Here is a 23,611-nt window from a genome sequence, read left to right as displayed (position 1 = left end):
CAAGGTGTCAGCAGGGTTTGTTCCTTCTGGAGACTCCGGGGAAGAATCTGTTTCCATACTTTTCAAGCTTCTAGAGTCTGCCTGCATTCCCTGCCTCACATCTTCAAAGCCAGCAGCAAATCACCTTCAGATATCTCTCTGCTTCCATCATCACATTGCCTTCTCTGTACGATCACCTCTCTGGGTGATTGCCCTTCTCTTATGATTACATTGGACCCATCCAGACAATCCACTGTAATCTCTCCATCTCAAGATCCTTAAATTAATCACATTTGCAAAGTCCCTTTTACTATGTAAGGTAATGTATTCACAGGTTCTAGGGGACTAGGACATGGACATCTTTGTGGGGCCATTACTCAGCTTACCACAACCCAAAATAAGCACAAGGAACAAATAAGCTGATGATAAGTATTTGAAACATTCATTGAGAGGACACTACGAAACACCGTTTAGGAACTTCAAATTCATGATCTCTCTTGCTTCATCCTCAAGCAAGCAAAAATGCCAACCAACAAACAAGACAAAATTTTCGATAAGGAAGTTCAGAAAGTATTGAAAGCTCTTGATGTTCAAGAGCGCAAATTTTGGAGAGCACCGAAATCACAACTAACTGCTGAACAGTCATCAACAGGAAGACACTGGAACTCACCAAAAAAGATACCCCACATCCAAAGACAAAGGAGAAGCCACAAAGAGATGGTAGGAGGGGTGCAATCACAATAAAATCAAATCCCATAACTGCTGGGTGGGTGACTCACAAATTGGAGAACACTTACACCACATGAGTCCACCCACTGGACTGAAGGTTCTGAGCCCCACGTCAGGCTTCCCAACCTGGCGGTCTGGCAATGGGAGGAGGAATTCCTAGAGAATCAGACTTTGAAGGCTAGCAGGATTTGATTGCAGGACTTTGACAGGACTGGGAGAAACAGACACTGCACTCTTGGAGGGCACACACAAAGTAGTGTGTGCATCGGGACCCAAGGGAAGGAGCAGTGACCCCATAGGAGACTGAACTATACCTACCTGCTAGTGTTGGAGGGTCTTCTGCAGAGGCAGAGGTGGCTGTGGCTCACTCTGGGAACAAGGACACTGGCAGCAGAAGTTCTGGGAAGTACTCCTCGGTGTGAGCCCTCCCAGAGTCCGCCATTAGCCCCACCAAAGAGCCAGGTAGGCTCCAGTGTTGGGTCACCTCAGGCCAAACAACCAACAGGGAGGGAACCCAGCCCCACCCATCCACAGACAAGCAGATTAAAGTTTTACTGAGCTCTGCCCACCACAGCAACAGCCAGCTCTACCCACCACCAGTTCCTCCCATCAGGAAGCTTGCACAAGCCTCTTAGATAGCCTCATCCATCAGAGGGCAGACAGCAGAAGCAAGAAGGACTACAATCCTGCAGCCTGTGGAAGGAAAACCACATTCACAGAAATATACACAAAATGAAAAGGCAGAGGACTTTGTACCAGATGAAGGAACAAGATAAAACCCCAGAAAAACAACTAAATGAAGTGGAGATAGGCAACCTTCCAGAAAAATAATTCAGAATAATCATAGTGAAGATGATCCAGGACCTCGGAAAAAGAATGGAGGCAAAGTTTGAGAAGATGCAAGAAATGTTTAACAAACATATTAGAAGAATTGAAGAACAAACACCTAGAAGATTTAAAGAACAAACAAACAGAGATGAACAATACAATAACTGCAATGAAAAATACACTAGAAGGAATCAATAGCAGAATAACTGAGGGAGAAGAACGCATAAATGACCTGGAAGACAGAATGGTGGAATTCACTGCCATGGAACAGAATAAAGAAAAAGAATGAAAAGAAATGAAAACAGCCTAAGAGACCACTGGGACAACATTAAATGCAACAACATTCACATTATAGGGGTCCCAGAAGGAGAAGGGAGAGAGAAAGGACCCGAGAAAATATTTGAAGAGATTATAGTCAAAAACTTCCCTAACATGGGAAAGGAAATAGCCACCCAAGTCCAGGAAGTGCAGAAACTCCCAGGCAGGATAAACCCAAGGAGAAACATGCCAAGACACATAGTAATCAAATTGACAAAAATTAAAGACAAAGAAAAATTATTGAAAGCAACAAGGGAAAAATGACAAATAACATACAAGGGAACTCCCATAAGGTTAACAGCTGATTTCTCAGCAGAAACTCTACAAGCCAGAAGGGAGTGGCATGATATATTTAAAGTGGTGAAAGGGAAGAACCTACAACCAAGATTACTCTACCCGGCAAGGATCTCATTCAGATTCGACAGAGAAATCAAAAGCTATACAGACAAGCAAAAGCTAAGAGAATTCAGCACCACCAAACCAGCTCTACAACAAATGCTAAAGGAACTTCTCTACATGGGAAACACAAGAGAAGAAAAGGACCTACAAAAACAAACTGAAAACAATTAAGAAAATGGTAATAGGAACATACATATTGATAAGCACCTTAAACGTGACTGGATTAAATGCTACAACCAAAAGTCACAGGCTCGCTGAATGGATACAAAACCAAGACCCATATATATGCTGTCTACAAGAGACCCACTTCAGACCTAGGGACACATACAGACTGAAAGTGAGGGGATGGAAAAAGATTTTCCATGCAAATGGAAATCAAAAGAAAGCCAGAGTAGCAATATTCTTATCAGATAAAGGAGACTTTAAAATAAAGAATGTTACAAGAGACAAGGAAGGACACTACATAATGATCAAGGGATCAATCCAAGAAGAAGATATAACAATTATAAATATATATGCACCCAACATAGGAGCACCTCAATACATAAGGCAAATGCTAACAGCTATAAAAAAGGAAATCAACAGTAACACAATAATAGTGAGGGACTTTAACACCTCACTTACACAAATGGACAGATCATCCAGACAGAAAATTAATAAGGAAACACAAGCTTTAAATGACACAATAGACCAGATAGATTTAAATGATATTTATACGATATTCCATTCAAAAACAACAGATTACACGTTCTTCTCAAGTGCACATAGAACATTCTCCAGGATAGATCACATCTTGGGTCACAAATCGGGCCTCAGTAAATTTTAGAAAATTGAAATTATATCAAGCATGTCTTCTGACCACAATGCTATGAGATTAGAAATCAATTACAGGGAAAAAAACGTAAAAAACACAAACACCTGGAGGCTAAACAATACATTACTAAGTAACCAAGAGATCACTGAAGAAATCAAAGAGGAAATCAAAAAATGCCGAGAGACAAATTACAATGAAAACACGATGATCCAAAACCTATGGGATGCAGCAAAAGCAGTTCTAAGAGGGAAGTTTATAGCAATACAAGCCTACCTCAAGAAACAAGGAAAATCTCAAATAAACAATCTAACCTTACACCTAAAGGAACTAGAGAAAGAAGAACAAACAAAACCCAAAGTTAGTAGAAGGAAAGAAATCACAGACATCAGAGCAGAAATAAATGAAATAGAAACAAAGAAAACAATAGCAAAGATCAATAAAACTAATAGCTGGTTCTTCGAGAAGATAAACAAAATTGATAAACCATTAGCCAGACTCATCAAGAAAAAGAGGGAGAGGACACAAATCAATAAAATTAGAAATGAAAAAGGAAAAGTTACAACAGACACCGCAGAAATACAAAGCATCCTAAGAGACTACTACAAGCAACTCTATGCCAATAAAATGGACAACCTGGAAGAAATGGACAAATTCTTAGGAAGGTATAACCTTCCAACACTGAACCAGGAAGAAATAGAAAATATGAACAGACCAATCACAAGTAATGAAATTGAAACTGTGATAAAAAATCTTCCAACAAACAAAAGTCCAGGACCAGATGGCTTCACAAGTGAATTCTATCAAACATGTAGAGAAGAGCTAACACCCATCCTTCTCACACTCTTCCAAAAAATTGCAAAGGAAGGAACACTCCCAAACTCATTCTGCGAGGCCATCATCACCCTGACATCAAAACCAGACAAAGATACAACCAAAAAAGAAAATTACAGAAAAATATCACTGATGAATATAAATGCAAAAATCCTCAAAACATACTAGTGAACAGAATCCAACAACACATTAAAAAGATCATACACCATGATCAAGTGGGATTTATCCCAGGGATGCAAGGATTCTTCAATTTACGCAAATCAGTCCATGTGATCACCATATTAACAAATTGAAGAAGAAAAAGCATATGATCATCTCAATAGATGCAGAAAAAGCTTTTGACAAAATTCAACACTCATTTATGATAAAAACTCTCCAAAAAGTTGGCATAGAGGGAACCTACCTCAACATAATAAAGGCCATATATGACAAACGCACAGCAAAACATCATTCTCAATGGTGAAAAACTGAAAGCATTTCCTCTAAAATCAGGAACAAGACAAGGATGTCCACTCTCATCGCTGTTATTCAACATAGTTTTGGAAGTCCTAGCCATGGCAATCAGAGAAGAAAAAGAAATAAAAGGAATCCAAATTGGAAAAGAAGCAGTAAAACTGTCACTGTTTGCAGATGACATTATACTATACATAGAGAATCCTAAAGATGCCACCAGAAAACTATTAGAACTAATCAATGAATTTGGTAAATTTGCAGGATACAAAATTAATGCACAGAAATCTCTTGCATTCCTATACACTAATGATGGAAAGAGAAAGAGAAATTAAGGCAACACTCCCATTTACCACTGCAACAAAAAGAATAAAATACCTAGGAATAAACCTACCTAAGGAGACAAATGACCTGTATGCAGAAAACTATAAGACACTGATGAAAGAAATTAAAGATGATACAAACAGATGGGGAGATATACCATGTTCTTGGATTGGAAGAACCAATATTGTGAAAATGACTATAGTACCCAAAGCAATCTACAGATTCAATGCAATCCCTATCAAATTACTAATGGCATTTTTTACAGAACTAGAAAAAAAAATCTTAAAATTTTTATGGAGACACAAAAGACCCCGAATAGCCAAAGTAGTCTTGAGGGGAAAAAACAGAGCTGGAGGAATCAGACTCCGTGACTTCAGACAATACTACAAAGCTACAGGAAACAAGACAATATGGTACTGGCAAAAAACCAGAAATATAGATCAATGGAACAGGATAGAAAGCCCAGAAATAAACCCACGCACCTATGGTCAGCTTAGCTATGACAAGGGAGGCAAGGATATACAATGGAGAAAAGACAGTCTCTTCAATAAGTGGTGCCGGGAAAACTGGACAGCTACATGTAAAAGAATGAAATTAGAATACTCCCTAACACCATACACAAAAATAAACTCAAAATGAATTAGAGACCTAAATGTAAGACTGCACACTATAAAACTCTTAGAGGAAAACATAGGAAGAACACACTCTGACATAAATCACAGCAAGATCTTTTTTTGATCCACCTCCTAGAGTAATGGAAATAAAAACGAAAATAAACAAATGGGACCTAACGAAACTTAAAAGCTTTTGCAGAGCAAAAGAAACTACAAACAAGATGAAAAGACAACCCTCAGAATGGGAGAAAATATTTGCAAACGAATCAACGGACAAAGGATTAATCTCCAAAATATATAAACAGCTCATGCAGCTCAATATTAATCAAACAAACAACCCAATCAAACAATGGGCAGAAGACCTAAATAGACATTTCTCCAAAGAAGAGATACAGATGGCCAAGAAGCACATGAAAAGGTGCTCAACATCACTAATTATTAGAGAAATGCGAATCAAAACTACAATGAGGTATCACCTCACACCAGTTAGATTGGCCATCATCAGAAAATCTACAAACAGCAAATGCTGGAGTGGGTGTGAAGGAAAGGGAACCCTCTTGCAATGTTGGTGGGAATGTGAATTGATACAGCCACTATGGAGAACAGTATGGAGGGTCCTTAAAGAACTAAAAATAGAATTACTATATGACCAGCAATCCCACTACTGGGCATATACCCAGAGAAAGCCATAATTCAAAAAGACACGTGCACCCCAATATTCATTGTAGCACTATTTACAATAGCCAGGTCATGGAAGCAACCTAAATGCCCATCGACAGACGAATGGATAAAGAAGTTGTGGTACATAGATACAATGGAATATTACTCAGCCATAAAAAGGAACGAAATTGGGTCATTTGTAGAGACATGGATGGATCCAGAGACTGTCATACAGAGTGAAGTAAGTCAGAAAGAGAAAAACAAATATCGTATATTAACACATATATGTGGAACCTTGAAAAATGGTACAGAAATAGGGTTTTCAGGGCAGAAATAGTGACACAGATGTAGAGAACCAATGTATGGACACCAAGGGGGGAAAGTGGCTGGGTGAGGGGGTGGTGGTGTGATGAATTGCAAGATTGGGATTGACATGTATACACTAATATGTATAAAATGGATAACTAATAAGAACCTGCTGTATAAAAAATATATATAAAATAAAATTCAAAAAAAAAGAAAAAGAGCACAAAGTTCAAATTATTATTGTGTCCAAGGTCTTTAGGATATAATATATAGGGGTGGGATAGGGAAGGTGGGAGGGAGACGGAAGAGGGAGGAGATATGGGGATATATGTATATGTATAGCTGATTCACTTTGTTATAAAGCAGAAACTAACACACCATTGCAAAGCAATTATACTCCAATGAAGATGTTAAAAAAAAAAAAAAAAGAAAAAGAAAAAAAGATATATGACCCTAGGAATTCCCTGGAGGTCCATTGGTTAGGACTCCATGCTTTCACTGCCAATGGTATGGGTTCAGTCCCGTGTCAGGGAACTAAGATCCTGCAAGCTGCGAGGCATGGCAAAAAAAAAAGGTATGACCCTAACTTATTTTGTCAAGTCTCAACCTGTACCCTATTTATCAGTCAAAATAAAATTGTACGTTTTTCAGGAGAAGCCCCATGCTTTCCCATTATTCTGTCTTTGCTCAGGCAATTGGTTCCATCTGAAATCTCTTTTCCCCCAATTCTGTATATCAGCATCCTATTCCTTCTAGAACTTCATGTAAGGAGAATAATAAAGTGTGTATTATTTTACATCTAGCTTCTTTCATTTAGCATATACATTTTTCTTACATTCTTCAGTGTATCAGTAGTTCATTCCTTTGCACTGCTTAGTAGTATTTTATTGTAGACTATATCACAATTTGTTTATTCTTCTCTTGTTGGGTATTTGCATTGTTTAGGGGTTACTATGAATTAAGCTGCTATGAACATTTCATGTATAAATCTTTGGGTAGACATATTTTCATTTTCTCTTTGGAAAGTACCCAGTAGTGGAATGTCTTTTTTGGTGAGGTACCTGCTCAACTATTTTAAAAGCAGGTACCATTTTAAAATTTGGGTTGTTTTTCTTATTTTTGAGTTGTTGAATTCTTTCTATTTTCTGGATATAAATGTTAAAGCAGTAATTGAAACTGTGAACCTCAGATTGCGACTCGAACCCACGTGGCTGGGACTTGAACATGGCCAAAACCCTGCTTGGGACTCGGACTCACGGTGTTTTAATTAGAATCACTCACCTGGTGTCTGGACTTACTGAGGCTCATGTTCTTTGTGTCTCACGTGGAAAGAATCCAGTGAGAGACAAAGTGATAGGTAAGAAGCAGATTTATTTAGAGTGAAACACACTCCACAGACAGAGTGTGGGCCGTCTCAGAAGGTGAGAAAGGCACCAGGGTATGAGGTTGTCAGGTTTTATAGGGTGGGTAATTTCATAGGCTAATGAGTGGGAGGAGTATTCCAACTGTTTCAGGAAGGGGCAGTGATTTCCAGGAATTGGGCCACCGCCCACTTTTTGATCCTTATGGTTGGCCTTGGAACTGTCATGGCACCTGTGGGTGTGTCATTTAGCTTGCTGATATGTTACAGTGAGCATATACTGAGGCTCAGGGTCTAGTGGAATTTGACTTATCTGCCATCTTGGACCCATTTGGTTCTAATCAGTTTATGTCATGTCCTCTGGCTATGTCATTGTTTCAAAGGTTGTGCCCTGCCGCCTTCCCTCCTGTTTCATAATCAGCATTTACTTTATTATGACTTGTGAATATTATTCATGGCTGAGCTTAGAGTATTATATGACTATATATATTTTTCTTATAAACTTGCTTAACTAGAGGTAGTAATCGCCTCCCTCCCCCTCCCCCCCCCCCCAGCTTATTTGTTTGATTGGTATTCTACATACATTTATGATTATGGTTAAATTCTCCGCAAGACATATAAATCTTACAATGCATTCAAAAGCATCAGTCAATACTTCAGGTGGTGTGTGTGTGATTTCTTTCTCTCTGTCTCTCTCTCTCTTTTTTTTTTTGTTTCTTGGAAGCATCCTTCCTAGAGCTGTCAGCACAATGAATGGAAATTACTTGCTCTCAAGTTCATCTCCGAAATTTCATACTCTTGAGATTTATCCTAAAAACTTCCAGAGAGAAGGTCCAATAAACAGGATTAGGAAAAGGGCTCTAGATTTTTCAATAGTAACATAGAAATCAGAGAACAGTGGAGCACTGCCTTCAAAATTGTGAGGGAAAATGATTTGCAACTTAAAATTCTCTCTAACCAAACTTTCAATCAAGCATGAGGGTAGAATAATGACATTTTACATTATTATGCAAAAGTCAAAAAATTTAGCCCCTATGGCATCTTCTCAAGGAGCTATTGGAAGGTGTGCTCTACACATGGGATCTAGGAAACAGGGCATCAATCCAGGAGAGACAAGAACAGGCATCTTCCTGGGTCACTGCAAGACAACTACGCAGCAAGTTGAGAGTAGACTGGGACAGTAAACTGGACAAAAAAGGGTGTTTCCAAGAAACAAAAAGAAAAGAGAGAGAGAGAAAGAAATCACACACACCACCTGAAATATTGACTGATGCTTTTAAATGCATTGAAAGATTTACATGCCTTGTAGAGAATTTGACAATAATCATAAGTGTACATATAATATCACAAACAAACAAATAAGCCAGTGGTAGGGGATGGTGGGAGGGAGACTATTATTACCTCTAGGGTAAGCATGAAGTTCACAAGAAAGGAAACAGAATCATAGAATACTACAACTCAGCCATGAATAATATTCACAAGTCATAATAACGTAAATGCTGATTACTGAGTTAAAGCTTTTGATAAAAAGACTTGGACAATGAAGGGTGCAGAAGGATGCCTTTTGAGGATGTGTGGGGTTAAAGATAAAATTTCCTTTGACGTGGTGGGAAGTCAAAGAATAGTATCCAAAATGGAAACATCAAGAAACAGCATACAGGCATATTATTTGGAAATGTGGAAGTAAATGCCAGGAAAACAAAAACAAAAAACCTGTTGAAATAATTTAAAATGCTTATTTCTGGAAAGTGGACTCGAGTTAGGGAGGGGCTGGACAGGACAATGAGAGTTTTGGTTATAAACTTTAAAAATAGAAAAGAGAGATTAAAATAAAATATTCCAGAACCCTCCACCCTACCTCCCACGGGCCTCCCACATTTATCCCGTCTGCCAGGCACATAGCTATCACTACCGTAGAAATTGAGGACTTGACCCTCCAGTGAGTTCTGTTAATCTCAGATCTCTACCCTGATTGTCTCTGGAATTTTGCATCTATCTGGAAGGGAGATTGTGACCTCCGACAACCTACTTAACTTCCCTGAATTCACTCACCTGTAAATGGGAGTGATAAACCTAGCTCGGAGGGATATTGTGAAAAGACAATGAAAATTATGCTTGTAAAGTGGTTGGCACATAGTAACAGCTCAATACATATTAACTTTTGTGGTTATTATTTCCTGAAAACAAACACCGTCCACTCATCATTAGCCAGTGAGAAAGAGGGTGGGTGTCTGTTAAAGTTGTCATAGTTTGAAGCCAGAAAAATCTTCCTTCGGGGGACTGAACTCGCCTCACCCCTTCTCCAACCTCGCTTCTTCTTTGGGCCTCCCACCTCGTGGACTCCGGCCGTGATTAGCCGAGGGCAATAGTCCTGCCCCCGGTAATGTCCCAACTCAGTCCCGGAGCTGAAGCAGAAAGAGAGACAGGAAGTGAGCGCAGGTTCCGGTAGGGCGAGAATCTTGCCCAGCGGCAGCTCGGGGAGCCACCTCAGCGCGACGGGAGGAGGCGAGTCCGGGAGGCACCCCCAAAGTGCCTGCGATGGAAGCCCGGGGGTGCGCGCGGTCCCGGCGGCCGCTGCCGGCGCTGCTGCTGTTCGTGCTGCTGCCGCCGGCCGCGGGCGCTGCAGGCGCTGCGACCGCGCGCTGGAGCGGGCAGGGCACCATCCCGCACCTGCAAAGCATCTTCCTGGGCCGCTGCGCGGAGTACATTGCGGTGCTGAGCCCCGAGCTGCGGTGAGCGCGGCGGCTGGAGAGGGAGCCCGAGAGGGAGGGGAACGGAGGGGGAGAGGAAAGGGAGGGGCAGGGGAAGAGGGAAGGAGGATGGGGAATCTACTGGGGAGGGTGCACTGGGTGGGATCTGGAGGTGAAGGGGGTGTGTGTGTGTGTGCGTGTGTAAAAATGCAGCAGGTGTTGCGGGGGGAGTGGATGAGGATTAGGTAGCGGTGAGTTTGGACGACAGCCAGCGTAAGGCTAACCAGAACCCATCAGACCCAGGAATATGGTCTCCAGCTGCAATTCCCCAGGTACTTTGGGAATTCAAATTTCAGGTCTTCTAATTTAGAGGACTTTTAAAGTTTGAGTCTCTCTTGCCAGCACTGTGCTTCTTACTAATTTTTGTTCCTTCCTTGGACACATTTTTTCTGTTTTCATAAAGTCCCTCTCTTGTGCCAGTTGTTTTTATTGTGACAGATTTTAGGCCAATAAAAAAGAACGGAAAATAATACAGGGAACACCCATGTTACCACCCAGCATAAGAAATAAGTTACAAATGGGGTGGGAAATGGTTTTGGAAAGCTAGGTTGGACTTAAGGAGTTGCAGCAGACCCTGGAAGTCATACTTTCTGCCTTAGCAGGAGGTGGAACAGTCTTTTTCCACACTCTGTGCTCACTCCTGATTTTACAGGGTCTTGCATGTCCACTTGATCTCACCTGGCCCCCAACCCCAGGATGGACCTGTGTCTAAATGAAGGGGCACCTGAAGCTGGCAGCCCATGTGGTTTATTGGAATTGTCACCGTCTAGCTCTGTGCATTTTCTGCTGTCTCTGTGAGCCTGTTCTAAGTTCTAAGAAATGTGTGTTGCACCTCTGAAAGACACTTCCACTGTCAGATTTCTAAATCCATCACCAAAGTTATTTTTCTTCCTCTTCTGAATTGGGTTAATGCAAGAGTTATGACAATTTCCTGTCTTTTTTGTATGCCCAGTTCTGAAGAGTTGATATTTGACAAAATCACTAGTAAAAAACTTGGAGAAACGGAAATATATCACACTGGAATGTGGTCTTTTTTTTCTTTTTCTTTTCTTTTTCTCTTTTAAACTTGTACTTTTCCGCAGGGACAAGAACTGCACAGCCATCTGGGAAGCCTTTAAACTGGTGCTGGATAAGGATCCCTGTTCCGTGCTTCCCTCAGATTACGACCTTTTTATTAACCTCTCCAGGCACTCCATTCCCAGAGACAAGGTAACTCTACCTTCGCCTCGCTAAAACGTTGCTCTGTCTCTATAGAGACAGACAGTGTCCAGGCCAAGCAACCAACTCACAATGTGCGCCAGGCTCTCTGGTGGGAAAGTGGCTCTGTCTTCAACGGTGCTCCTGGGTCTCCTGCCAGTCCTGGGCAGAAGGAACTTTCCTAAGTCAAGAAGTCAGTGCAGAAACCACAAGAACATCAGCGAGTCACCACACCTTTCCCACGGGGCCTCTGCACCTGGCCAGTTCTGAACAATCTCCATCCTAACTGGCTCCAAAGGCCTGAACCTTGAGTACTTCAGAAAACCCTCTATGTCAGTAGCCTCCCAGGAGACCAATACCTCCTCTTAACAGGTCTTAAGATTATATCCATTCAGGACCAGTTTCTTGAAGAAACTGGTTAACATATAATCATGTGGTTTACATGTCTGTATTCTGTCTGCACTCTAAGCACTAATACAGTGAAAGTAAATGAGAACATCTACATAAATTGCTTGTTTAGAACAGTACCTTGAGTTATTATTATTATGTGAAAACATTGTAACTTCATAGTGGAAACTATAAAGTATAATTTATTATAAAGGTAATGTATTTTTGAGACACTTTACCCTTTAGGAATTCATTTTGTGATTGCATATCATCCTAACCACAGCTCTGGGAGAAGAGAAAGGGGTCATACTCCCCATTTTCCACATGTGGAAACTGAGGCACAGGGAGATTACATGCCTTGGTCAAGATCACACATTTAGTATATGACAGACCCAGAATTTGAACCTAGGTCCATTGATTTAAAAAAAAAAACTATCTATCTATAACTACTAGAAAAAATATATATGTATGTATGTATTATATTTTTTCTCTGCTGGGAAAATATTTCATTAACATTTGCATGATACCCTTGGAATAAAGAAAAGAGCGCTGGTAGCACTCTCTGAATGGGTAACTAAAGACAAAGACAAAGAAGGCTCAGTTGTTGTGAGGCAAGTCCCAGGTGAATGAGAAATGGCTGGCCTGACTTGTCTTGATGATACTGTGCCTGAAGAAATCGGTTTTGATTTCATTTTGTGTTGGTTTTTCCTTAGTCCCTGTTCTGGGAAAACAACCACCTCCTTGTCACCAGCTATGCGGAGAACGGCCGCCGCTTTATGCCACTGTGCAATGTTCTGTATGGCGTGGTTGGAGATTTCTTGAGCTGGTGTCGACAGAAAAATGCCTCTGGTAAGACTTCTGCACGAATCACAAGAAACGTCAGGGTTCCTATTTACTATGCATTTGCCATTTGTGCTAAGTGCTTTCATATGCATTTTTATCTCTTTGGATCCCGCCCCCCTCAAATCCTCTCAGGTAAAGTGGTCATAATAATAATTAAATAATAACAATGATAATAGAGAAAGAGAGTCTGTCTTTTGCTAGGTACTGTTCTAAGCACTTTATGGACATTAACTCATTTAATCCCTGCAACAGCCCCATGGCATAGGTCCTATCCTGATTCCTATTTTGACAAACGAGGAAAGTGAGGCACAGCAAGATTGAGAAACTTGCTCAGGAGTGCACAGCGCGTAAACAGCAAAGTCAGACAGTCTGACTCCAGGGTCCTGCATGACTCTGTCTCACTCTCCTCATTTTCCAGAGGGGAAACCTGAGGCTTTGGGAGGTTAAATGACTTGAAGAACTAGGGCCAGGATTCTCCCCTCTTCTCACTGATTCTGAAGCTGCTCCAGGCCACCAGCAGATATTTTGAGGTTCAAATTATTGACTTAAAACAAAAAAGCACAGGGCTTCCCTGGTGGCGCAGCGGTTGAGAATCCGCCTGCCAATGCAGGGGACACGGGTTCGGGCCCTGGTCTGGGAAGATCCCACATTACCGCGGAGCGACTGGGCCCGTGAGCCACAACTACTGAGCCCGCGCGGCTGGAGCCTGTGCCCCGCAACAAGAGAGGCCGCGACGGTGAGAGGCCCGCGCACCGCGATGAAGAGTGGCCCCCGCGCTTGCCGCGACTGGAGGAAGCCCTCGCGCAGAAACGAAGACCCAACACGGCCAAAATAAATAAATAAATAAATAAATTTATTAAAAAAAAAAAAAAAGAAAAAAAAAAGCACAACGTGAAAGCTGAGAGTTAAGCTTTATTTAGGGCAAAATGAGGACTATAGCCCGGGAGACAACACTTCAGATAGCTCTGAGAACTGCCCCAGAGAGGTAGGGGGAAAGTCACTGTTATGTATGATTTTAGCGAAGGGGGTGGGTGTGTGCGGTCAGGTACACATTTTGGCAGAGACCTGCTGCCAGTCAAAAGGAACAGATGTCACCATTAGTGATTTTAGTACTTTCCTAGATATGAGGAGATGCAAGACTTGGGCTCATGAAATCTTCTCCTGAAAATACCTTAACCATCTAAAGACCCGTTTTGCCAGTTCTTCCCAGAGCACAGAGTGCCTCATGCTTGATCTCCACCCTGAACTCCTTTCAGGGGAGTGTTGAAGGTCAGCGGCTGCAGCGGCTCATGATTTGATCCTTGTAGAGGTAGATGGCAAGTGCCAATTTTGTAGTTGGCAAAATCACAGTGAAAGTTAAAGTCACAGGGGCCGGCCTGATGGTAAGGAAAACGCTCCTCATTCACCTCACCAGCTAGGAGCTGGTGATACAGCGGCCTCTGCCCTCAGGAAACATGTAGCTTTGTGAGTGTGGAGAGGTGTGCTCTGAGGCGGGAACGACCCAGAGCTAGGGAGTAGCAGAGGGAGACACCGGCATAGACCAGAGCCTCGGGAAGCTTCCTGGCGGCTCTAGCTCTTGATGAGCCTGAAGGCTGAGCAGGACGAAGGCCAGCAAGGAAAGCGGGTGGGGGGAGGTGGTCCCTTCGTGAAGACTGGAGGTTCTTCCTCCCTGGGTATTGGAGTCACTTAGATCCCACATGCCGTGCGGCATGGCCAAAAAAAAAAAAAAAAGTTAACCTAAGCTCAGTTTTGTTTCTTGCTCCTCCATTCATTCATCCATCTATAAAGTGTGTAGAGTGCCTCCTCCGTGCCAGTCCTTGCTCTTCTAGGCAGCAAGAGAATAGACCAGGAAAATAATACCTCATCCTTACATTATAGGGGCAGGGGTGGAGATAAGACCGTCAGCAGGCAAGTAAAAACATATATATACAGTTCGCCATAAGATTATAAAGGTTACAGAGAAAAACAAAACAGGGAAAAGAGGGTAGGGAGTGCTGGCTGGTGAGGAGGGGAGAGGGAAGCATTGCAGTTTTACACAGGCCCAGGGAAGGCCTCACTGTGAAGCTGATGTTTGAGCAAAGACCTAAAGGACTTGAGGAAGAGCATTTCCTGACAGAGGGAACAGCACGTGCAAAGGCCTTGAGGTGGGAGTGTGTGTGGCATATTTAAGGAACAGAAAGGCAGGCAATAAGTGAAGAGGCAAGTAGTAGACTGTGAGGCTAGAGGAACGAAGGAGGGCCAGACAGCACAGGACATCTTGAGGATGCTGACTTTCACTCTGCGTGAGATGGGAAGCATGGCAGGGCGCAGATCAAATGGACATGGCCATTCTTCCAATGGACTGAGACCAGGAGGCCTCAGCTTGATGATCCTACAGAGGGTGAGGGAGAATGGAGGAGGGGTGAGATGGAAAGATCATGAAGGGAGGGAGACTGCAAATTAATATTTGGTCTTGGTCCCCCTGGTTCCTGGCACACAGCTCCTGAAACCCTTGGACTCTGAGGAGCGATGAGTGTCTTTTGTATGGTAATGGGATGACTGGTGGTTGGGAGCCCCTAGATAGCTTCAGATGCGGGCTGGTCACCAAAAAGACAGAGGCATCATTAGAGAGTTGGGACTTTCAGCCCCATCCTCTGTCCTCTGGGAAGGGGAGGGGGACTGGAGATGGAGTTAATCACCAATGATTTAATCAATCATGTCTACATAATGAAATCTCCATAAAAACCCCTCTCTGACGGGGTTTAGGGAGCCTCCAAGTTGGGGAGCACATCGAGATGCTGGTGCACCCAGAGGGAGCAAGGAAGCTCCATGTGTTTCCCTTCAAGAAGTTCACATTTTGCCCTGCTTGGTTCTCCCTGGAACGAATTGTCAATTAACACTTTCTCCTTTTCTTATAGAGTAAATGGGGAACAAATCCCATTATATATCTGCTGAATTTTTTTTTTTTAAACTTTGGGTTTATTTATTTAATTAATTTATTTATTTATGGCTGTGTTGGGTCTTCGTTTCTGTGCAAGGGCTTTCTCTAGTTGTGGCAAGCGGGGGCCACTCTTCATCGCGGTGCGGGGGCCTCTCACTATCGCGGCCTCTCTTGTTGCGGAGCACAGGCTCCAGACGCGCAGGCTCAGTAATTGTGGCTCATGGGCCCAGTTGCTCCGCGGCATGTGGGATCTTCCCAGACCAGGGCTCGAACCCGAGTCCCCTGCATTGGCAGGCAGATGCTCAACCACTGCGCCACCAGGGAAGCCCTATCTGCTGAATTTTGTCCTTAAAATTTTTTAAAATGTAATACATTTTAACATTTTCTATATTTTAAATGTTATAAAATTTCTGTTTTCTGGTTAAGGACTGTTACTTTCTTGGTCTATTTTTCTTGTATTTACTTCGAAGACCTGGGTTAATTGGAGAAGGCATTTCTCCCAACAATGCAAAAAAAAAAGTTATATATGTAATAAATATCAATTTTTTAATGTATAATTTTTAATATGGATACAATGTATAATATAATATTATATATAATTTTTGGATATATATAGATCACTTGCTAGCGCTCCAGTAGAGAATTCACCCAGCTGTTTAGTTCTCCGCCTTCCTCACGTTTGTGCCGAGCACAGTGACAAATGTCTTTGTATCAGGGGTTGGGTGCTTCCTCACCAGGCTCCTTGTAGACTGGGTGGGCAGAACTATGAATGTTAAGCCCATACACATTATGTAGAATGAGGTTCAGTATATTTTGTGGAGCCAACGAATATTTTCAATTAATTCTTCCTTGATATAATCTTTGAAATAAAATGTGTTTGTCTGTTTTCCCTGTAGGACTCGACTACCAATCCTGCCCTACATCAGAAGATTGTGAAAACAATCCTGTGGATTCTTACTGGAAAAGTGCATCCATCCAGGTAATCCTGGGATGGCTGGCTGGGCGGCTGAGCAGGTGTGGGATCTGTGAACAGGGGACGGGAGGGTTCAGAGGCTGGGCCATTGGGTCATTACTAAACTTCTCTGAGTCTCAGTTTCTACCTTTGCGACATTCTGATTCACGCTCTCTGTTCCATAAAGGGGTGAGGACTTAAGAAGCTAAAATGCTTAATGCAATGCCTGGTACAGAGAAAAATACTGAATGTTAGCTCCCGAAGAAGGTATTAAACAGTCATTATTACTCTGGGGTTGTGGTTGTTGTTAGTAGTTCAAATCAATGTGATTTTGATTGAGGTGTGAAGTGGGGTAACCCCTGCTTTATAGGAGAGCCTGGGACCCCTAAGATCTAGAAGTGGGCATCAGAGATGTGCACAAGGTTGATATTAACTGAAGAGGAGGCAATAGGAGACCAGGGATAAACTGGAGACGAAGAAATGGTCCCCTAAATGTGGGTCTGTTTCTCGGAGGATATTGTCACCAGAGTTGATGATAGCTATCGGTAGCTATAACATGCCAGTGACGACAGCTTACATTTTCTGTCACCAGCGTTAGACCAAAGATTCCAAATAAAGAGGGTGCAGTCCTTAGCTCAACTACTGAGCAAAGCAGTCAACTATGAACTGTTAGCTGTACTGACTAGGAGGCTGGTGGATGTCAGGTCCTTCTACCCACTGCCACCAAGCTCCTTTCAGGGCTATCTGTGTCTCTTCTGGTCCTACTTCCTGCTCTGGATCACCAGGTGTCCACTGGGTCCACTGTTAATCAGGGTGAGAGAGACTTTGGTCAAATCCTCCACCACAGCTGCAGTTTGGATCTGAGCAGAGGACCCGCTCCAGACAGAAGCATTCTTATTCCTGTGCTCTCCTGCCAGCTCCGGTCGGAGCGCTCCGTCCATGCCCACTCCCCACAGGTTCTGCTGGGGTGCAGGCTCCAGGCAGCTGGCAGTGAGCTGCCCGAGCCCCTCAGTGAGGAGTGGGAGGCGGTGGATACATCATCACTTGAACATGGGATCATAACGACAACTTGGGGGTGATGTCAACGTTATATGTTAAAAAAAAACAACCCATATTCTCCCCAGCAGATCTGCCCAACTTCAAAGTGTGCTCCAAGCCACCATCTTATATTTCCTTCAACTGTAGAATGGGAATCTAATAATCTAATAACCATGCCCACATTTTATGAGCCCTTAGAATATGCTGGATAGTCTGAACATGAGAGATACTATAGTATAGTGATGAGGAGAGGGTCTGAACTATAGCAAAGAAGTATTCAATAAATGTTAAGCATTATTTTAAGTGATTTGATGTTTACAATCCTATGGGGTAGGGACTCTTATTACCCTTGTTTTACAGATAGGAAAAATGAGGCAGAGAGAGGCCAAGAAACTTGATCAGACTTATTACCCAGCTACTAAGGGCAGCAGCCAGAAACCAAATTTTCAACCATGACTTCATAGAGCCTCACTGTATCTGCATGCATTTTTTTAATGAAAAAAATTTTTATCATCAATGTAATAACTGCTCAGGATAGAGAATGACAAATTATAGAAAGTATAAATAAGAAAACTAATCATCCATATTCATGCTACCTAAGGGCAAATAGTGGTCATCAGACCTTGACATTTGCAGATTTAACTGAGACTGTTAGCCTCCTTGGAAGCAATCTGAGACAGGAGCGGCATGGAGTACATTGTTGCTTTGTTGCGGCTGGCATTTGGCGTGGCTCTGCTGGGCACGTGTCACAGAGCTGCGCGATACCCCCTGCCGTCCCCCCAACCCGGCTTCACACTAGAATAAACGTTTTATCAGGGAAATTATATGCTCCAGTAGTGTTCTCAGCTGGAGATTTGGGAACTTCTCTGGACCTGTCTGTCCCTTGGGAATTTCAGGGGTTGACTAATAGTCCCAGACTTCTGCCTATTTATTTTTAACACAGTGGAGCACATGCTCTGTCCACCTAGTCTTGCTTTTTGCTTTGAATGTAAGCACTTTCTATGTTATTGCATATTTTTGTAGACTTTTATTAATGGCTGGGTAATATTTCAGACATGAAAGTGCCATAATTGACTTATCCTTCCCTGTTGTTGACTGTTTTAGACTGGTTACAAACCATGCTGCAATATACATCTTTGCCCACATCTCTGTGCACCAGGTGATCCTTTGTGCTGTTTACCAAGTATTTCTGGCTCATCTTCTGAGCATGTGGTTTGCACTCATTCTGTCTCTTGAAGTTACTTATGTGTGACTTACACTGGCCAATAGGATGTGAGTAGGAATGACTGTGTGACATCTGGTTGGAAGCTTTTAAGAACTGGTCTGTGATTTGCCACTTTCTTCTCCCTTTCCTGATAACCAGTGACTCTGCAGTTGTGGAGACTTCATCAGCTTGGGTCCCAGAGCAAGGACATATGGAGCAAAACCCAAACCCCAAATCCAAACACTTGTGATAAACATGTAGTGTGTGCATGAAATAAATCTTTCTTGTTTAAAGCCACTGTGATTTTGAGGTTGTTTGTAATGGCAGCATAAGTTAGTGTACACCAGCTGATACAATGCTGGAATCTGATACTAGTTTGCATTATTTTATAATGGTAGATTCCCAGGCATGGAATTACTGTGTTTTTGACATTTCAAAGCAATTTGCTTTCCAAGATAAGCCAGTTTGCATCCCTCTGGCTCTATGAAATACCAAATTTATCACATTCTTGCCAGTATTGAAAATTGTCAATATAAAAAACAATTGACCATGTCATAGGTTAAAAATGACATCTTAGCTTACTCAAAATGCTTGCTTCTTTTCGCAGTATGCAAAGGATAGTTCTGGGGTGATCTATGTCATGCTGAATGGTTCAGAGCCAACAGGAGCCTATCCTGTAAAAGGGTAAGAATGCAGCACCAACATGTAAGACAAAGATGCCAAAATGTGTTTTTAGTTGTTTTTTTGTTTTTAATTTTTTTTTAAATTTAAAAAAAAAATTTTTTTAAATGATATTCTTGTCTGCTTACATTCTTTTTATTTATGTATGTATGTATGTATGGCTGTGTTGGGTCTTTGTTTCTGTGCAAGGGCTTTTTCTAGTTGTGGCAAGCGGGGGCCACTCGTCATCGCGGTGCGGGGGCCACTCTTCATCGCGGTGCACGGGCCTCTCACTATCGCGGCCTCTCGTTGCCGAGCACAGGCTCCAGACGCGCAGGCTCCAGACGCGCAGGCTCAGTAATTGTGGCTCACGGGCCGAGTTGCTCCGCGGCATGTGGGATCTTCCCAGACCAGGGCTCGAACCCGCGTCCCCTGCATTGGCAGGCACATTCTCAACCACTGCGCCACCAGGGAAGCCCTTTTTGGTTGTTTTTAATGGAGGCTTAAGAGAATCATCCACATCCCCAGTCTAATGCTTGCTTCTATAAGATCAGGTAGAGAAAAACAATTGAATGACCTGGAGATCAGAACCATGTCCATACATTTATACCACTAACAGCTGATGAATGCCTGAATGAAATAAGTAACCTAAAAATTAAAGCTAAAAAGTACCACCCCCCCAAAGCTTTAAAACAAATGTGTAAGTCTACTAACATTGATATGGGAACAGTATCATATTGCTTTAGGACTTTAAGAAATGTCTTTCCTTGTTTCTCAGGTTTTTTGCAGATTTTGAAATTCCTCACTTACAGAAGGATAAAATCACATGCATTGAGATCTGGGTTATGCATGAAATCGGCGGATCCAATGTGTAAGTTATGGTGCTGCTGGTAAAGATCTTTGTGCAAACATGCTTTTCTTGGATGTGATATGATCCAGTCTGATTTACATTTACATTTCTGGGGAATCAACAGTCTTCTCTGTTTCTAATGTGGTGGACAGAGAAAGGCAAAGGCTTGACTTTCTGGAAATGCCATGAGTCAGTCCTGAGCCCAGAGAGAAAATCTCCTTTATCCAGATATTCCTCTCAGCCTTTCTGAGTAGGTCATTTGTGTAGGTCAAAGCCAGTTTTTCTCCCTGGTCATTTAAAGCTCAAAAGCTTCACTGGGAGTTCACAGGATGGACTCATGGACCATGTAATGAAGACGTTCTTCTCAGAGAACAACCAGTTTCGCAGCTGGGTCTCAGGTAACTGGCTAAGGAAACTTTTATGATCCATATTTTTCTGGGAAGCCACTAACTCAAGTGGTTATATCAGCTCAGATATCAATGCAAACTTGAACTCATCCTTCTCATCAACAAAGGGCACTGCTGGCAAAACTAAAGATAAAAAACGTAAACCCAGTTGGCTCAGAGACAAGCCAATGAGGCCAAGCCTGGTAAAAGCTGTGCAGCCGTGATGGTGCTTCAGAAGCAGCTGGGGCCCTGTCCTTCAGAGCATTGAAGCTACATTGGGGAAAGCATTGAAGGGACGTGTTACTGAAAGAATGTTCTGGAAGAATCTTAGCAAATTCCCCATTTCAGGCTGCCAGGACCCCCTAAGACTCACCATATAATGAGTGATATTTTTTTTCTGTCTCTTGGGCAGTAGATTAAATTTGCAAATGACTTATTACATAGTCATACCAGAATCTGCTTTTCTCTTCCCAGAAGACAAATTATACTTATTGTTGCATGAAAAACAATGTGTATTGTTTTTCTTGTTTCTGTGAGAAGTTGCTTTTTGTCTAGATATTATGCTTGCTTGTTGTTTTAATGTATCTATCAGAGAAAGATCGTCCTTTGAATCTTTTTTTTTTAAACATCTTTATTGGAGTATAATTGCTTTACATTGTTGTGTTAGTTTCTGCTGTATAACAAAGTGAATCAGCTATATGTATACATATATCCCCATATCCCCTCCCTCTTGCGTCTCCCTCCCACCCTCCCTATTCCACCCCCTTAGGTGGTCACAAAGCACAGAGCTGATCTCCCTGTGCTATGCGGCTGCTTCCCACTAGCTATCTATTTTACATTTGGTAGTGTATATATGTCAATACCACTCTCTCACTTCTTCCCAGCTTATCCTTCCCCCTCTCTGTGTCCTCAAGGCCATTCTCTATGTCTGCGTCTTTATTCCTGTGCTGCCCCTAGGTTCTTCAGAACCATTTTTTTTTAGATTCCATATATACGTGTTTGCATACGGTACTTGTTTTTCTCTTTCTGACTTACTTCACTCTGTATGACAGACTCTAGGTCCATCCACCTCACTACAAATAACTCAGTTTCGTTTCTCTTTATGGCTGAGTAATATTCCATTGTATATATGTGCCACATCTTCTTTATCCATTCATCTGTCAATGGACACTTAGGTTACTTCCATGTCCTGGCTATTATAAATAGTGCTGCAATGAACATTGTGGTACATGACTCTTTTTTGAATTATGGTTTTCTCAGGGTATATGCCCAGTAGTGGGATTGCTGGGTCATGTGGTAGTTCTTTTTTTAGCTTTTTAAGGAACCTCCATACTGTTCTCCATAGTGGCTGTATCAATTTACATTCCCACCAACAGTGCAAGAGGGTTCCCTTTTCTCCACACCCACTTCAGCATTTATTGTTTGTAGATTTTTTGATGACGGCCATTCTGACCTCGTTGTAGTTTTGATTTGCATTTCTCTGTTGATTAGTGATGTTGAACATCCTTTCATGTGTTTGTTGGCAATCTGTATATCTTCTTTGGAGAAATGTCTATTTAGGTCTTCTGCCCATTTTTGGATTGGGTTTTTTGTTTTTTTTGATATTGAGCTGCATGAGCTGCTTGTATATTTTGGAGATTAATTCTTTGTAGTTGCTTCATTTGCAAATATTTTCTCCCATTCTGAGGGTTGTCTTTTTGTCTTGCTTATGGTTTCCTTTGCTGTGCAAAAGCTTTTAAGTTTCATTAGGTCACATTTGTTTATTTTTGTTTTCTTTGAATCTGTTTTTAATGAGATAAGGAAATTGCAATTCATTGTCATCTCAGCCCACTATTTCTGTGTCAGGAGAGATGATAAAGGGGTCAGAACACCTGGTTGTCCACATCTGTGCCACAGGATGGAGGTGCAGGTCATGAGCTAAGAAAATGAGGGTCCCAAACTGCTCAGATTTTAGGGGAAAAAAATCGTAGAGAGTGAAAAATCACATGGCTGATAGCTAATTGTGTTTAGCACTGCTTTGATTGCTTTTATTTAAAAAAAAAAAAAAAAAAGGTAAAATAACCCATTGACTGAGCTCTGTGTCTAGGTGTCCTGAAACCTCCATGTCATTGCTTACCAAAAAATTCTAAGTAGTGAACTTGGCCCAGAGAAGGACATAGTCCCAGATTTTGGCAAGGTTTTAAAACACGATGTCACTCAACACCTTACCCTCTTCATTCCCGTAATGCCTAGAATTCCACTTCTGTGAAAACTTCCTCCAATGGCTCATTTCCTCCCTGTACACTCCCTCTCTGTTAATTTTATAGTGGGGAAGCTGTTCACCTTCCCACTCCAGGTAAACTGAGGCCGGATCCTGTCTGCAACGTGAATAACATACCTACTCATCACAGCTGACAGTGTTGTACCCACCTCTGTTTGCCTTTATCAATCCCCCTACGTAACTATGACCATCGGGAGGGCACGAATCCCTGTTGATGAGAATGTGGGGAGATAGACATCTTATACTCTGTTGGGGTGGTCAACATGGGGTTCAGTGTGGCAGTGCCATCAAGAGCCTTAAAATGCATTCAAAACCTCGGTGACAGAAAACCTACTTTCAGGAATGTATGCTAAGGAAACAAATAATTAAGCCTGTGTATGAAAATGAAACTCCAACAAGGTTTTTTTGTAGTGTCAGTGACATTGAAATATAGGAATGAAACTTGGTCTTTAACAAGAGGCGACTGCTTTTATGAATTGTGTTCTGATTATGTAAGGTAGACCAGGCAGGAATTAAAAATGATGGCAGAGAGGTATATATGTATATACACAG

The 23,611-nt window shown here is 42.0% G+C and overlaps 1 protein-coding gene across 2 annotated transcripts in view; it reads left to right on the top strand.

The window, feature by feature from the left end:
- Positions 1-9,999: 9,999 nt before the first annotated feature.
- Positions 10,000-23,611, top strand: part of BST1 (bone marrow stromal cell antigen 1) — a 44,450-nt gene continuing 30,838 nt past the window's right edge. Inside the window, exons 1-6 of one of the 2 annotated variants that reach the window (XM_068543197.1) lie at positions 10,000-10,344; positions 11,445-11,571; positions 12,660-12,795; positions 16,606-16,688; positions 19,511-19,587; positions 20,342-20,434. In XM_068543197.1, coding sequence (XP_068399298.1) covers positions 10,151-10,344; positions 11,445-11,571; positions 12,660-12,795; positions 16,606-16,688; positions 19,511-19,587; positions 20,342-20,434 — 710 coding nt within the window. In that variant the 5' untranslated portion in view covers positions 10,000-10,150. The remainder of the gene's footprint in view (positions 10,345-11,444; positions 11,572-12,659; positions 12,796-16,605; positions 16,689-19,510; positions 19,588-20,341; positions 20,435-23,611) is intronic. The other variant, XM_068543196.1, reaches the window with a different exon arrangement.

This window comes from Eschrichtius robustus, chromosome 4 (assembly GCF_028021215.1).
Source record: "Eschrichtius robustus isolate mEscRob2 chromosome 4, mEscRob2.pri, whole genome shotgun sequence".
NCBI lineage: Eukaryota > Metazoa > Chordata > Mammalia > Artiodactyla > Eschrichtiidae > Eschrichtius > Eschrichtius robustus.
Note: the sequence above shows the minus strand (reverse complement) of the source record. Positions and strands in the feature narration are given on the sequence as shown.